Source organism: Chanodichthys erythropterus, chromosome 4 (assembly GCF_024489055.1).
Source record: "Chanodichthys erythropterus isolate Z2021 chromosome 4, ASM2448905v1, whole genome shotgun sequence".
Classification (NCBI taxonomy): domain Eukaryota; kingdom Metazoa; phylum Chordata; class Actinopteri; order Cypriniformes; family Xenocyprididae; genus Chanodichthys; species Chanodichthys erythropterus.
In genome coordinates, this window is record NC_090224.1 from 20,851,168 (window position 1) to 20,864,761 (window position 13,594).

The 13,594-nt window shown below is 35.7% G+C and overlaps 1 protein-coding gene across 1 annotated transcript in view; it reads left to right on the forward strand.

Moving 5' to 3' along the window:
- Positions 1 to 8,195: 8,195 nt before the first annotated feature.
- fut8b (fucosyltransferase 8b (alpha (1,6) fucosyltransferase)) overlaps positions 8,196 to 13,594 on the forward strand; it is a 39,789-nt gene continuing 34,390 nt past the window's right edge. Inside the window, exon 1 of the mRNA XM_067382887.1 lies at positions 8,196 to 8,398. Within this exon, the coding sequence (XP_067238988.1) occupies positions 8,196 to 8,398 (203 nt within the window). The remainder of the gene's footprint in view (positions 8,399 to 13,594) is intronic.

Below are 13,594 nucleotides of genomic sequence, written 5' to 3' on the forward strand. Positions count from 1 at the left end.
TTTGAACGGTAGTATATAGTTATTTTTACACTTTATTCACAAGATACAAAATTTGTTCATAAAGCTTAAAGGGAAATTTTAGGCATATTTTGTGCATATTTAGCATCTGTAAGTGACTCTCAGATTCAGTGTTACTTTTTAAAGTAATACCTACATAGAAAGTACCAACTTACTAATTTTTGTGCAATTTTTCCTTGCCATCAGTTGGCTGATGCTTTTTCTCTCTTGTCATAAAACATAAATTCTCTCACAAATGCAACGGAAATGGTCTCATACATTTTTTATCATGCAATTTGATCATGTTGTTGACAGAAATGGCAAAGTTGGAGGGAAAAGTGTTTGTGGTCTCATTAGTCGCGCTCACCGCTCTTTATTCCTCACTTTACTGAGGAAACAATAAAAGCCATCAGATATGCTGAACCTGCAGCCCTGATACTGAATATCTAGAAGACAGATTTGTTCTGAAACACAAACACAGCTCAGCACTTGTGAGTACTGAGCCCCATTTCCTCCTGTCAAAACCCTGGAACAGTGGATCCTGAGTGGAGGATGATGTTCTCAGTGTGAGGAGCTGTTTTAGCAGAGTTAGCACTTCTGTTTGGTGAGATTTAAGTGTAAATTCCACAAAATTCAGTTTGCATCATAGTTGCATCAAGATTGTAAAGCGCTTTGGGTGTACAGTAGAACATAGTAAAGCGCTATATAAATTCATGCATTCATTCATGCATTCATGCATTAATTTAACTGCCATTATGTGATGCATTTCAGAGTGATATTCAGTGGGATCAGGACAATAATTGATTTTGTGCAGCAGAATTTTCGTTATGTCAGTAAGAGACTGATATTAAGATGTTTTTTTTTTTTGTTTTTTTTTTAACATCATGATTTATTTTCTTCTTAAGAATAGCATTGACTGATGAATAATGAACAACAATACCATAAACATTAAGATTTGGATTTATTTTTCACATGTCATGTCTGTGTGAGAGTCTGTCAGTTTGGCTTGTATTATTTGTTGGGATGTGACGAGATCTTGTGATATTAAAACGTGACAATATCTCTTGTTGAGGTGAAAACAAGGGGTGAATTCCAAACAGCGTTTTCGGACCCTTTGCATTATTGCCTTGTTGTTATTATATATGTATTTTAAGTCATTTTAAAGGCTATTGTCCACTTGGGTCTAGTTTTATTACCACGGAAAATATCAGAGTACTCGATTAATCGTCCAAATAATCAACCGATTACTCGATTACCAAAAATAATCGTTAGTGACAGCCCTAGATCAGTTAAAACATATCAAAATGCACCTGCAGGGTTTTGCATTTTGTGACTTTCAGTCAAATAAAAGACAATTTTTCCAGTCATATATTTCATCATTGAAGATTTCTGAAAAATAAGAATTTCTTAAAAATTCTCGTGAACCCAATATTGTGTTTCGTCACAGCCCTAATTATTTGTGCTATCAGTAGGTGAAATTTTTGCTTAATGAATCCCCCCTGAAAAATAAAATGAAAAGTAAATTTGAAAAGACTTTTTCAGTGTGGATGAAAGCTCATATAACTCATGTGTACACTCTAAAAAATGTTTGGTTAAAAACAACCCAAGTTGAGTTGAAAATGGACAAACCCAGCAATTGTGGCTGGGTTAAATGTTTTCCCAAAGTGCTGGGTAGTTTTATTTAACCCAACTACTGATTAAAAATGACTATATGGCTGGCTTAAAATCAATCCAAAATAGGTGAGAAATTAAAAATCAGACACATAATTACTAGAGGCAACAATAATAATCAAAAGGTGTACATTTATTAATAAGCAATTTAATAAATGTTTAATGTTTATTATTCATTATCTTATTAATAAATGTGCATTTATTAAACAAATTAATAAATGTTAATTTCCAGCATATTTTGGGTTCATTTTAAGCAAGCAATACAATAATTTTTATACAACAGTTGAGTTAAATAAAACTAACCAGCACGTTGGGCAAACATTTAACCCAACCACTGGGTTAAAACAACCCAATTGCTGGGTTTGTCCATTTTCAACCCAACTTGGGTTGTTTTTAACCCAGAATTTTTTAGAGTGTAATGTTCTGCAGGGGAATTTGGAGATAAAAATGATATCACAAGCTCCTTTAACTTTACTGTTTGCAGACGTATCATCCCTCAGTGCCCAGACACTGTCTTCTCTTGCTCTTTTTTTCACTCTTAATGGAAACTGATGTCCTGTTAATGTTCAATGAAGATTCATTAAAAGCTGTCATAGTTCTCTATAATGCTCTGAGAGTGAGATGCAACTAAATCATGAATGATCATTTTATGATCAAAAAAACTATCTACACTGCCAGTTTGCACATTATAAAATGAGTAGTTTGTTACATTACTCTTGTGCAGTGTTGCAGATTATAATGGTACGGTTCTAGTTTTCGCCTGCAGTATTGCAGAGTTGCACACTTATGCATTGATTTATAACAGGAGCGTTGTAGTTCGTTGCTTTGCTCACTTGCAGTATTGCATGGTTATGGAATTAAAGTGAGGACAACTTTATTGATTATAAAAAGAGCATTGTCACATTGCTTGCAGTGTTGCAATAACATGCACTTGTAGTGAGTGTTATTGATTGAAACAGGAACATTCTAGATGTGAGAGTTGCATGCATGCAGTGTAGAAATGTCATTGGTTAAAGGGTTAGGGTTAGTTCACCCACTTCCGTGTTTACGTCTGAACGCCGACTAATATTATCAGGCTCCTGCGTTAGCATCATACGCATGCCTCGTGGTGCTCATTTGTACAGCTTCGGCCAATACTGAGCCAGCGTTCGGATGTAGACACGAAAGCCTTCACTGCGTTTACTACGTCAACTGCATATGACAACAGTTCAAATGCATTGCACATTTAGTGCACAAAAAGTATTCTAGTCACTTCAAAACATTAAGGTTGAAAAACTATTTTAACAACGTCATTAGTACCTTTCTGGGCCTCAAAAGATGCAATGACTTTGATGCCTATGTGTGGATCAGAAACCCTTTGATTTCATCAAAAATATCTTAATTTGTGTTAAGATTGTATGATCCAGCGATTGGGTTGTTTTGACCCAGCTGTTGGGTTGAATCTTAAACCAACCTGCTGGGTAGATTTATTTAACTCAGCTAATGTTTAAAAATTACTTTACTTTATTGATCACTTAAAATCAACCCAAAATAGGTTGGAAATTAACATTTCTTAATATGTTTAATTAAAAATAATTAAATAATAAACATGTATTAAATTGCTTTTTAATGAATGTTCACCTTTTGATATTATTGTTGCCTCTAGTAATTATGTGTCTGATTTTTAATTTCCAACATATTTTGGGTTCATTTTAAGCCAGCCATATAGTCATTTTTAAACAATAGTTGAGTTAAATAAAACTACCCAGCAGGTTGGGTCAAACATTTAACCCAACCACTGGGTTAAAACAACCCAATCACTGGGTTTGTCCATATTTAACCCAACTTGGGTTGTTTTTAACCCAGCATTTATTAGAGTGTATGTATTTATATTTTTATATAATTTATATTATATATAAATAAAAATATGTTGTACATAAATAACATATTTCTCTTAAATATATACATTAATTTGTGTGTATTTAAACATACATAATAATTACACACACAGTACACCCACATATATTATGCAAACTTTTATTTTGCATACGATTAATCGCGATTAATCGTTTGACAGCCCTACCCTCAAGCCATCCTAGGTGTATCTTTTTATCTATTCTTTTTTTTATTCTTTTAATTCTTTTTGGTTTAATTCTTATGTATTTGTTTCCTCTTTATGGAAAGCACTTTGAATTACCATTTTATATGAAATGTGTTATATAAATAAAGTTGCCTTGCCTTGCCTTGTCTATATGACTGTATTTTTTCTGATGAACACAATCAGAGAAATATTAATAAATATCCTGAATTAATCCGAGCTTTATAATGGCAGTAAGGGTTACCAAACAAGTATGTGCTGAAGAAAGTGTCCAAATCCATCCATCATAAACATATCCCACACGGCTCCAGGGGGTTGCATGGTTATGCAATTGCAGTGTAAACGACTTAAATGATTAAAATGGAACATTCTAGTTGTTTTGTGTTCACTTGAGGTGTTGCAGATTTGCATGCTTGTAGTGTAGCAATTTTTTTTATTATTTAAATATATGATCCTTGAGGTTCACATAAAAGGTCAATAAATTTTTTTGCTCAAAAAAAAAAAAAAAATGTATTTGTTTATTTCAACCTTCATTCTGACCCTGTCTGAAATGATCCATTGTCAGTAAACAGCCACTGTTATGATTGGCTAACGTTATTTAATAGGAAACAGTATCAACGCCCACTCGCTACTGCACGCGCTATTGCAAGTGCTTTGAAAACATCATTTACTTATGGTTTGTGAGGCAGCTGCTGTCAGATCCAATAAAGCTGACCACTTCATCTTTCAACAGTTTCTTTGCACACTCCCTATTACACGGTGCCTCGTTTACAAAACAAAATGCTGAACAAACACATAATCCTCCAACATGATCTGGAACGCCATTAAAATAAACCATCCACTTGTTTGCAACACTGAGATCCTTCTGAAGTCTATACAGAGACACAAACTAACTGTTTAAACTGGACACATCAAAGAGCGTGGAGTATGTCAGAAACTGAACACACATCCGTATACTGTATCAGTGTAGACAGCGTCAGTCATTGTAATAGCTTCTGTTTGCTGTTTGATTGCTAGTGGACGGGGCCTATGGTACGATGATGTCAATATTAAAACGAGCAATTTTTGGAGCTTGATGCTTTGTTTATAAGGAGGAGGATGTTTTCATTTGTGAAATGTGCAGGATGCTGCAGAGACCTCTTAAATGTCAAAAGATCAAAGAAAATTAGATTTCTCACATCATGACCCCTTTAAAACAGAAACTTTCTAGTTTTGTTGCATTGCACACTTGCGGTGTAGACAGCTTTTATTGATGATAAAAGGAGCGTTCTAGTTCTGTCACATCAATTGCAATGTCATGCACTTACAGTCCGTGCTGTTGATTATAACACAACATTCTTCTTGTGTTTGCTTGCAGTGTAGACACAACGTCATTCTCACTCATTCCTGGAGGGAAACTGATGACACAGGGTTTTCTAGGGTCATTCCAGTGCGCATATCGCGTCAGTTTGCCAGCATGGCAGTTGGTCACAAAACATGTGTCGACATCTGTGGGACATGTCTAGGGGAATGAGGGGGGGATTTAGCTGTCAGAGTCTGAATCTGTGAGAAGGAAAGTGTTGAGACGGGAGATTGAGTGCAGTACAGATGTACATGGTGAGGAGCGACAGTGTTTCCCAAACGAACAGCGGGTCCAGACGTTTTAGGAGTCTCCTCACATCTGTCATGAGATTGCACCATCGTGAGATTGTCATTTTGATCAATCCCCGTGGGTGTTGAGGCAGAGCTGCGTCAGGAGGGTGAGGAACAGCATTTTTATTTTTGTGTTTTAGTTGTATTCAATTCATCTTCATTGGCACACTATAGCAGTACTCTCAGCTGGCTTTGTTTCAGGGCGCAGATGTTTGTACCATCACAGCTACATTGTTTATCACACAAAGGTGTGTGTGTGTGTATATATATATATATATGGAACCACTAAGATTTTTAATGTTTTTAAAAGAAGTTTCGTCTGCTCACCAAGGCTACATTTATTTAATTAAAAATACAGGAAAAAACTGTAATTTTGTGAAATATTATTACAATTTAAAATAACTGTGTACTATTTAAATATATTTGACAAAGTAATTTATTCCTGTGATCAAAGCTGAATTTTCAGCATCATTACTCCAGTCTTCAGTGTCACATGATCCTTCAGAAATCATTCTAATATGCTGATCTGCTGCTCAAGAAACATTTATGATTATTTTCAATGTTGAAAACAGTTGTGTACTTTTTTTCAGGATTCCTTGATGAATAGAAAGTTCAAAAGAACAGCATTTATCTGAAATACAAAGCTTCTGTAGCATTATACACTACCGTTCAAAAGTTTGGGGTCAGTAAGAATTTTTAGTTTTATTTTTTTGAAAAGAAATTAAAGAAATGAATACTTTTATTCAGCAGGGATGCATTAAATCAATCAAAAGTGGCAGTAAAGACATTTATAATGTTACAAAAGATTAGATTTCAGATAAACACTGTTATTTTGAACTTTCTATTCATCAAAGAATCCTGAAAAAAAATATTGTACACAAATATTTTGTACAATTGTACACATTAAATGTTTCTTGAGCAGCAAATCAGCATATTAGAATGATTTCTGAAGGATCATGTGACACTGAAGACTGGAGTAATGATGCTGAAAATTCAGCTTTGATCACAGGAATAAATTACTTTGTCAAATATATTCAAATAGAAAACAGTTATTTTAAATTGTAATATTTCACAAAATTACTGTTTTTTACTGTATTTTTAATTAAATAAATGTAGCCTTGGTGAGCAAAAGAAACTTCTTTTAAAAACATCTTAGTGGTTCCAAACTTTTGGACTGTACTGTACATACATAATACACAACCATAATAATAATAATACTTATATATATATATATTAAATATTATATATATATAGTATTATTATTATTATTATTATATTTATTTTCTTTTATCATCTACAATAAACTTCTGTTGGTCTTAGAAACATAACATGACAAAATGTTATATATAATAATTCAGATTCATCAACATTAAAACAAGGGAACACTCTTAAAAATGCTGGGTTAAAAATAACCTAAGTTGGTTAAAATTGACAAACCCAGCAGTTGGGTTAAATGTTTGACAAGCCTGCTGGGTAGCTTTATTTAACTCAACTATTGTTTAAAAATAACTATATTGCTCACTTAAAATGAACCTAAAATAGGTTGGAAATGTACTTTTATTAATAAGTTTAATAAATAACAATTAAATAATACACATTTATTAAATTGCTTATTTAGAAATGTTCACCTTTTGATTATTACTGTTCCCTTTAGTAATTATGTATCTGGGGATGTATGTATAAAGCCGCTCAGAGTAAAATTTTAGTCTTAAGTGTCAAAATTCTAAGAATTATGAAATTTTACTCTTATTTCTAGACTTAAAGGGTTAGTTAAAATGAAAATAATGTCATTAATTACTCACCCTCATGCCGTTCCACACCCGTAAGACCTTCATTAATCTTCAGAACACAAATTAAGATATTTTGATTAAATCCGATGGCTCAGTGAGGCCTGCATAGCCAGCAATGACATTTCCTCTCTCAAGATCCATAAAGCTACTAAAAACATATTTAAATCAGTTCATGTGAGTTCAGTGGTTCAATATTAATATTATAAAGCAGCCAGAATGTTTTTGGTGTGCCAAAAAAACAAAATAACAACACTGCTTCGGAGCTTTACGAATCGAATCAGTGATTCGGCTCTCCTATCAAACTGCTAAACTTCTTTTCAGTCGAGTTAAGTAAGAACTTTTACATGATTATCAGTAAACTGGACGCATTTTGGTTGACCCAAACCACATTCTTCCTTATTACGAGTGAACCTGTATTTACTGTACCCTGGGCTGTATTTTATTTTAACTGCACCATTTTGTTCTTGGATTTTGAGGATGAAGCCATGCCATAGCATATCTAATTTGTCTAGTGATAGATGAATTTGATTGGACACACAACCTTTGATGTCAACAACAGAGGATATTCTCCTTTCAAAGCATTTTCTCCTTTCTTTTAAAGGTTTATAAGTCTATTTTTTTATCTTGTTTAGTCATCTATGATTTTTATGCTGGCATTTGCATTCAGCATTGTTTTCTCTGCTGTCCACTAACTGACTGACCTATTAAGAACCACTCTTCTGTAACATCTTTCTCTCTTTCTTTCTGCAGGACAATAATGGATTCAGAGAACCCAACAAAGCCAATGACACACCAGTGAAACCTACAAAGCCAAAAACACCACAATCATCAACTATAGGAACAGAATGGAAGATCTGCCTTCTTGACGAGCCACGATGCATGAATATCCATGGTGTGTTGACGTACTTACCTAGACGCACCAGTTCTTTTGTCAACTTCCACATTTGGACGCCTTGCTTTTAACCTCTACTTTAATCGGCAGACCCATCATGCCCTTGTGTCATTTGTGACTAGAGTTTGGCGGCAGCATGCGTCCATGGACGGGCTCGTGGCGCTGGATAGCGCTAGTCCTGCTGGCATGGGGGACGTTGCTCTTTTATATCGGGGGTCATCTGGTGAGAGACAACGAACATGCGCCGCGCTCCAGCCGTGAGCTGGCGAAGATCCTCACCAAGTTGGAGAGACTGAAACAGCAAAATGAAGACCTGCGGCGCATGGCCCAGTCTCTACGGTAAATGCCTGCTTTAATGTATTCAAAATGTAGTCAAATATATCATAGTTCAACTAAAAATAACTGTTTCTTTATTTTCTCACTGTCGAAATTTTGTCGAAAATGTAAAAATTTTAGAAAAAGCAGCGTATGGAATTGCAACAACATGAAGATGAGGAAAATAATGTTACAATTAGGAAATATTAGGAAGTATTCAGTTATTAGCTAGAGATGAGTGTGTCATTATGGCAGTAATATACAGCAATAATATAATGCGTATAATGGTCATCATGTATTCTTGCGTATTCATGTGCTCATATGTTTACAATATATCAGGATAATATTTGACAGTGTTGTATGTTGTATATCCTAAATTGGCATCATCTAAAGTCTTAGCAAGTTATTCAGTGCTTTTGTCTGCTGAAACCATGTCTGCTGTTGCAAGTGTGCAAACTTTTAGTCGATTTTACAGTCCTTGCATGAAGATGCATTGTGCTTTCATAGTTTAAATTGACTGTTATATCTATGGTTTGTGATGTCAAGGCTGTGTGCACTGCCACTAAAGACCCTTTCTAACATTTGCAGTATTTGACCCGATTCTGTCTGATGTGAGTTTTGTACTCTGGATACAATGTCAACACTTGTGCTCTTAACAGAACAAGGGAAATGGAAACGTATGCGCTTCTATAGAAACAAAATCCCAGTGTCCCAAAATCCCAAAAAAACAGTGGTTCTCAACCAGCCTGCAGAATGACTTAAAATTAAAATTATTATATTTATGTAATTAATATAACATATAATGTATATAATTCAAATTTTAATTATTAATATATTGAATTATATTATATATTTAATATTTCAATATAAACTACTAATATTTTGCTTTGGATAAAAGCATCTGCTAAATGCATAAATGTAATATTAATATTAAAATGTGACTTTTTAAAATAATTAATATTTATTATTCATTTCAATTACCTATCTTAATTAAAATGCTAAAACGCAAGATGTATACTGAAATCATATTTATTTTTCCGTCAATAACTATTGTTTCTATTGAAGCACATGCAGTTCTTGCAGTGCAGACAGTGAACAGATTTGTGACATGTGACTCCGAGTGTTTTGCAGGATGTTCAGACACGAGACACGAGGCAGGTTTTGATGGAGAAAGTCAAGATTAATAAAGAGCTTATCCTGAGGAAAGAAGATAGAGGAAAATTTGGTACTCTCACAGGTAGAGAAAAAGTGATATGTAGAGATTTGCAAAGGTACTTGGTTGGCGTGGAGAAAGTGAACAGTATAATGCTTTTTCTTCCGGGAAGGAACACGTCACAATATTCCTCAATTAAATAATTCCCACCCAAGGCATATGCAAAATAAAGGGGCAGGGCCTGGTTGAGTTAGTTAGTAGTGTGTTGAAACTGGCGGTTATGGTATTCCCAAACACGCTAAAAACGCTTGACCAATCACAACACACTGGTCCAGCTGACCAATCAGATCACATTGTGCTTTTCAGAAGGGAGGGGCTTTCATACTTTTCATGCATGTAAATTAGATCCTAAAAGTAGATCTCATCAGTGAAGTAGGGCTGCACAAATCAATTGAAGAAATAATTACAGATTACAGCTGCCACAAGTAGTTAATTGTGAAGTCACATTTTTATTAGTATTAGTCCGACCATAGTGCTGTTTTTTAGTGTGAAGTGTGTTTGAAACTGAACCTGCGTTTGATTGTCCGTGTCACACAAGCAAATAGTTTCTCAAAAACAGCTCTTCTATGGATCCTGAGAGCCAAGCTATTGTCCAGAAGCAGTGAATAGAGCTGCTTTGGTCATTTGTCTTTGTCAGGCTGAAGGAGGGGCATCTATTTCAGATATAAATCTTGATCTGATCAATGTATTCTGTGCTTTAATTCCAAACAGATCGTCCAATGTGGCTCTTATATGTCTTCGAGCCTCAATTGGGGTCTCAGTCTCCCATTGATCTGCTCTAAACCTGGAGGTCCACAAAATCAATCCCCAGATCTCTGATAGATCCAGCAGTGTCCTTGTACTGTGGAACTGGAAGAGTATCGAGTATAAAACAGCTGTATTTAGTGTGGTTTACTCAGGCTAAATTCACTAGAATTAGTGCTTATACAGTCCTGCAGCATTTGTGCTTCTGGCATGAATTATTCTTTAGTGAGTGAGTGAGTGAGTGAGTGTTTGTGAGTGTGAGTTTATTTATATATAAATAAAACAATAACATTTTACTTAATAATTCAATAATTTTGTATATTTATTTTAAATAATAATAGTAACAATAATAATCACAATACACTATAAAAATGTAACATCCAAGTACTGCTCACCGATGTGAAACAAGTGTTGAGGACATCCATTTCTCCTAAAAAAGAAAACATTTTCTTACATAAATATCTTCCACAAACACTGTTCATTTATGTATTTTTAATTATTATTATTAAAAATACAATAAAATATTATAAGATACAGGAGGGAACTTTATAATGAAATATAATAATTAACTTATAATTAAATACAATATGACTATCACTCTAGACTTTCACTCTTTGTTATATTGCAGCCATTTGCTAAAATCATTTAAGTTCATTTTTTCATTAATGTACACACAACACCCCATATTGACAGAAAAAAAAAAGAATTGTTCACATTTTTGCAGATTTATTAAAAAAGAAATAGTGAAATATCACACGGTCCTAAGTATTCAGACCCTTTGCTGTGACATTCATATATTTAACTCAGGTGCTGTCCATTTCCTCTGGTCATCCTTGAGATGGTTCTACACCTTCATTTGAGTCCAGCTGTTATACTGCTTGGACTTGATTAGGAAAGCCACACACCTGTCTATATAAGACCTTACAGCTCACAGTGCATGTCAGAGCAAATGAGAATCATGAGGTCAAATGAACTGCCTGAAGAGCTCAGAGACAGAATTGTGGCAAGGCACAGATCTGGCCAAGGTTATAAAAACATTTCTGCTGCACTTAAGGTTCCTAAGAGCACAGTGGCCTCCATAATCCTTAAATGGAAGACGTTTGGGACGACCAGAACCCTTCCTAGAGCTGGCCGTCCAGCCAAACTGAGCTATCGGGGGAGAAGAGCCTTGGTGGGAGAGGTAAAGAAGAACCCAAAGATCACTGTGGCTGAGCTCCAGAGATGCAGTCGGGAGATGGGAGAAAGTTGTAGAAAGTCAATCATCACTGCAGCCCTCCACCAGTCGGGGCTTTATGGCAGAGTGGCCCGACGGAAGCCTCTCCTCAGTGCAAGACACATGAAAGCCTGCATGGAGTTTGCCAAGATGGTGAGAAATAAGATTCTCTGGTCTGATGAGACCAAGATAGAACTTTTTGGCCTTAATTCTAAGCGGTATGTGTGGAGAAAACCAGGCACTGCTCATCACCTGTCCAATACAGTCCCAACAGTGAAGCATGGTGGTGGCAGCATCATGCTGTGGGGGTGTTTTTCAGCTGCAGGGACAGGACGACTGGTTGCAATCGAGGGAAAGATGAATGTGGCCAAGTACAGGGATATCCTGGACGAAAACCTTCTCCAGAGTGCTCAGGACCTCAGACTGGGCCGAAGGTTTACCTTCCAACAAGACAATGACCCTAAGCACACAGCTAAAATAACGAAGGAGTGGCTTCACAACAACTCCGTGACTGTTCTTGAATGGCCCAGCCAGAGCCCTGACTTAAACCCAATTGAGCATCTCTGGAGAGACCTAAAAATGGCCGTCCACCAACATTTACCATCCAACCTGACAGAACTGGAGAGGATCTGCAAGGAGGAATGGCAGAGGATCCCCAAATCCAGGTGTGAAAAACTTGTTGCATCTTTCCCAAAAAGACTCACGGCTGTATTAGATCAAAAGGGTGCTTCTACTAAATACTGAGCAAAGGGTCTGAATACTTAGGACCATGTGATATTTCACTTTTTCTTTTTTAATAAATCTGCAAAAATGTCAACAATTGTGTGTTTTTCTGTCAATATGGGGTGCTGTGTGTACATTAATGAGGGGAAAAAAATGAACTTAAATGATTTTAACAAATGGCTGCAATACAACAAAGAGTGAAAAATTTAAGGGGGTCTGAATACTTTCCACTGTATGTAATGTTCTATATAATATATATTTAAATAATAACAACAACAGCGGTAATCATATAGTATAAAAATGTTATGTCCAAGTACTGCTGCTCTGATGTGAACCAAGTATTGAGGACCTTCATTTCTCTTTTTTCTTAAACAAATATCTTCAGCAAAGCACTGTTCAAATGCCTGAAGGCACTTTTATGTTTTATGTAATTTATATATGCACATACTACTATCATAAAGTGATGATAAAAAAAAAAACCTTAACATGGGAATTGATGCTCAAAGCAATAAAATGTTTCCCAGAAATGGAATGGTTTCTGACAATGGCCCGCGTGTGCTGCCGTGCATTATTATGAAGGTTTCGCCACACATCATAACGTTCATTTGTTTCATCGAGACGCAGTGGTCCACACCCTCAGGCTGGGTGAAGATATGTGTGCTTTCTGTCAATATCATTATATGAGCAATTAAAATTGCCACCGAGCCCTGGAAAATATTCTGCCACAAACATTCTTCATAATGGCATTTGCCAAGAACACACACAATAAACTTGAAAAAGAAAGAAAACAGCTTCCCTGCACTAAAAGCACTCTTATGATTAAGAATATTGCCCTAGTCCTCTTAATATGCGTAGCCAGACTTCTGACTATCAGCATAAAGGTCAGCCCACATTGGAGCTTATTTTGGTCACTTAGATAGGAAGAGACCATCTGACTGACATCACAAGTGACCAATCACAGATTTGTGTTGACATGATATTTAGGATGATTGGCGAGGCATTGTCATACAGTGGCTAGGGTGTTTTGAGTGCTTGTTTTACCACATTGTTATGCGTTTGCTAGGGTGTTCTTTAGCATGTTGTTATGCACTTGCTGAGGTGTTTGGAGTGGTTACTGTAGACATCTGGGTGATTTTAACACATTTATGTGCAGTTACTAGGGTATTGGTCTTAACATGTTGATATGCAGTTGCTAGGGCGTTCTGGGTGATTTTAACATATTGCCATGCAGTTGCTCTGGTATTCTTTCTTGCTTGTCCAATTGAACAGAGTTCTGTGTATTCTGGTCTCTAGATACGGCTGCGGTCCCTTCTTCAATGTAGGTCTG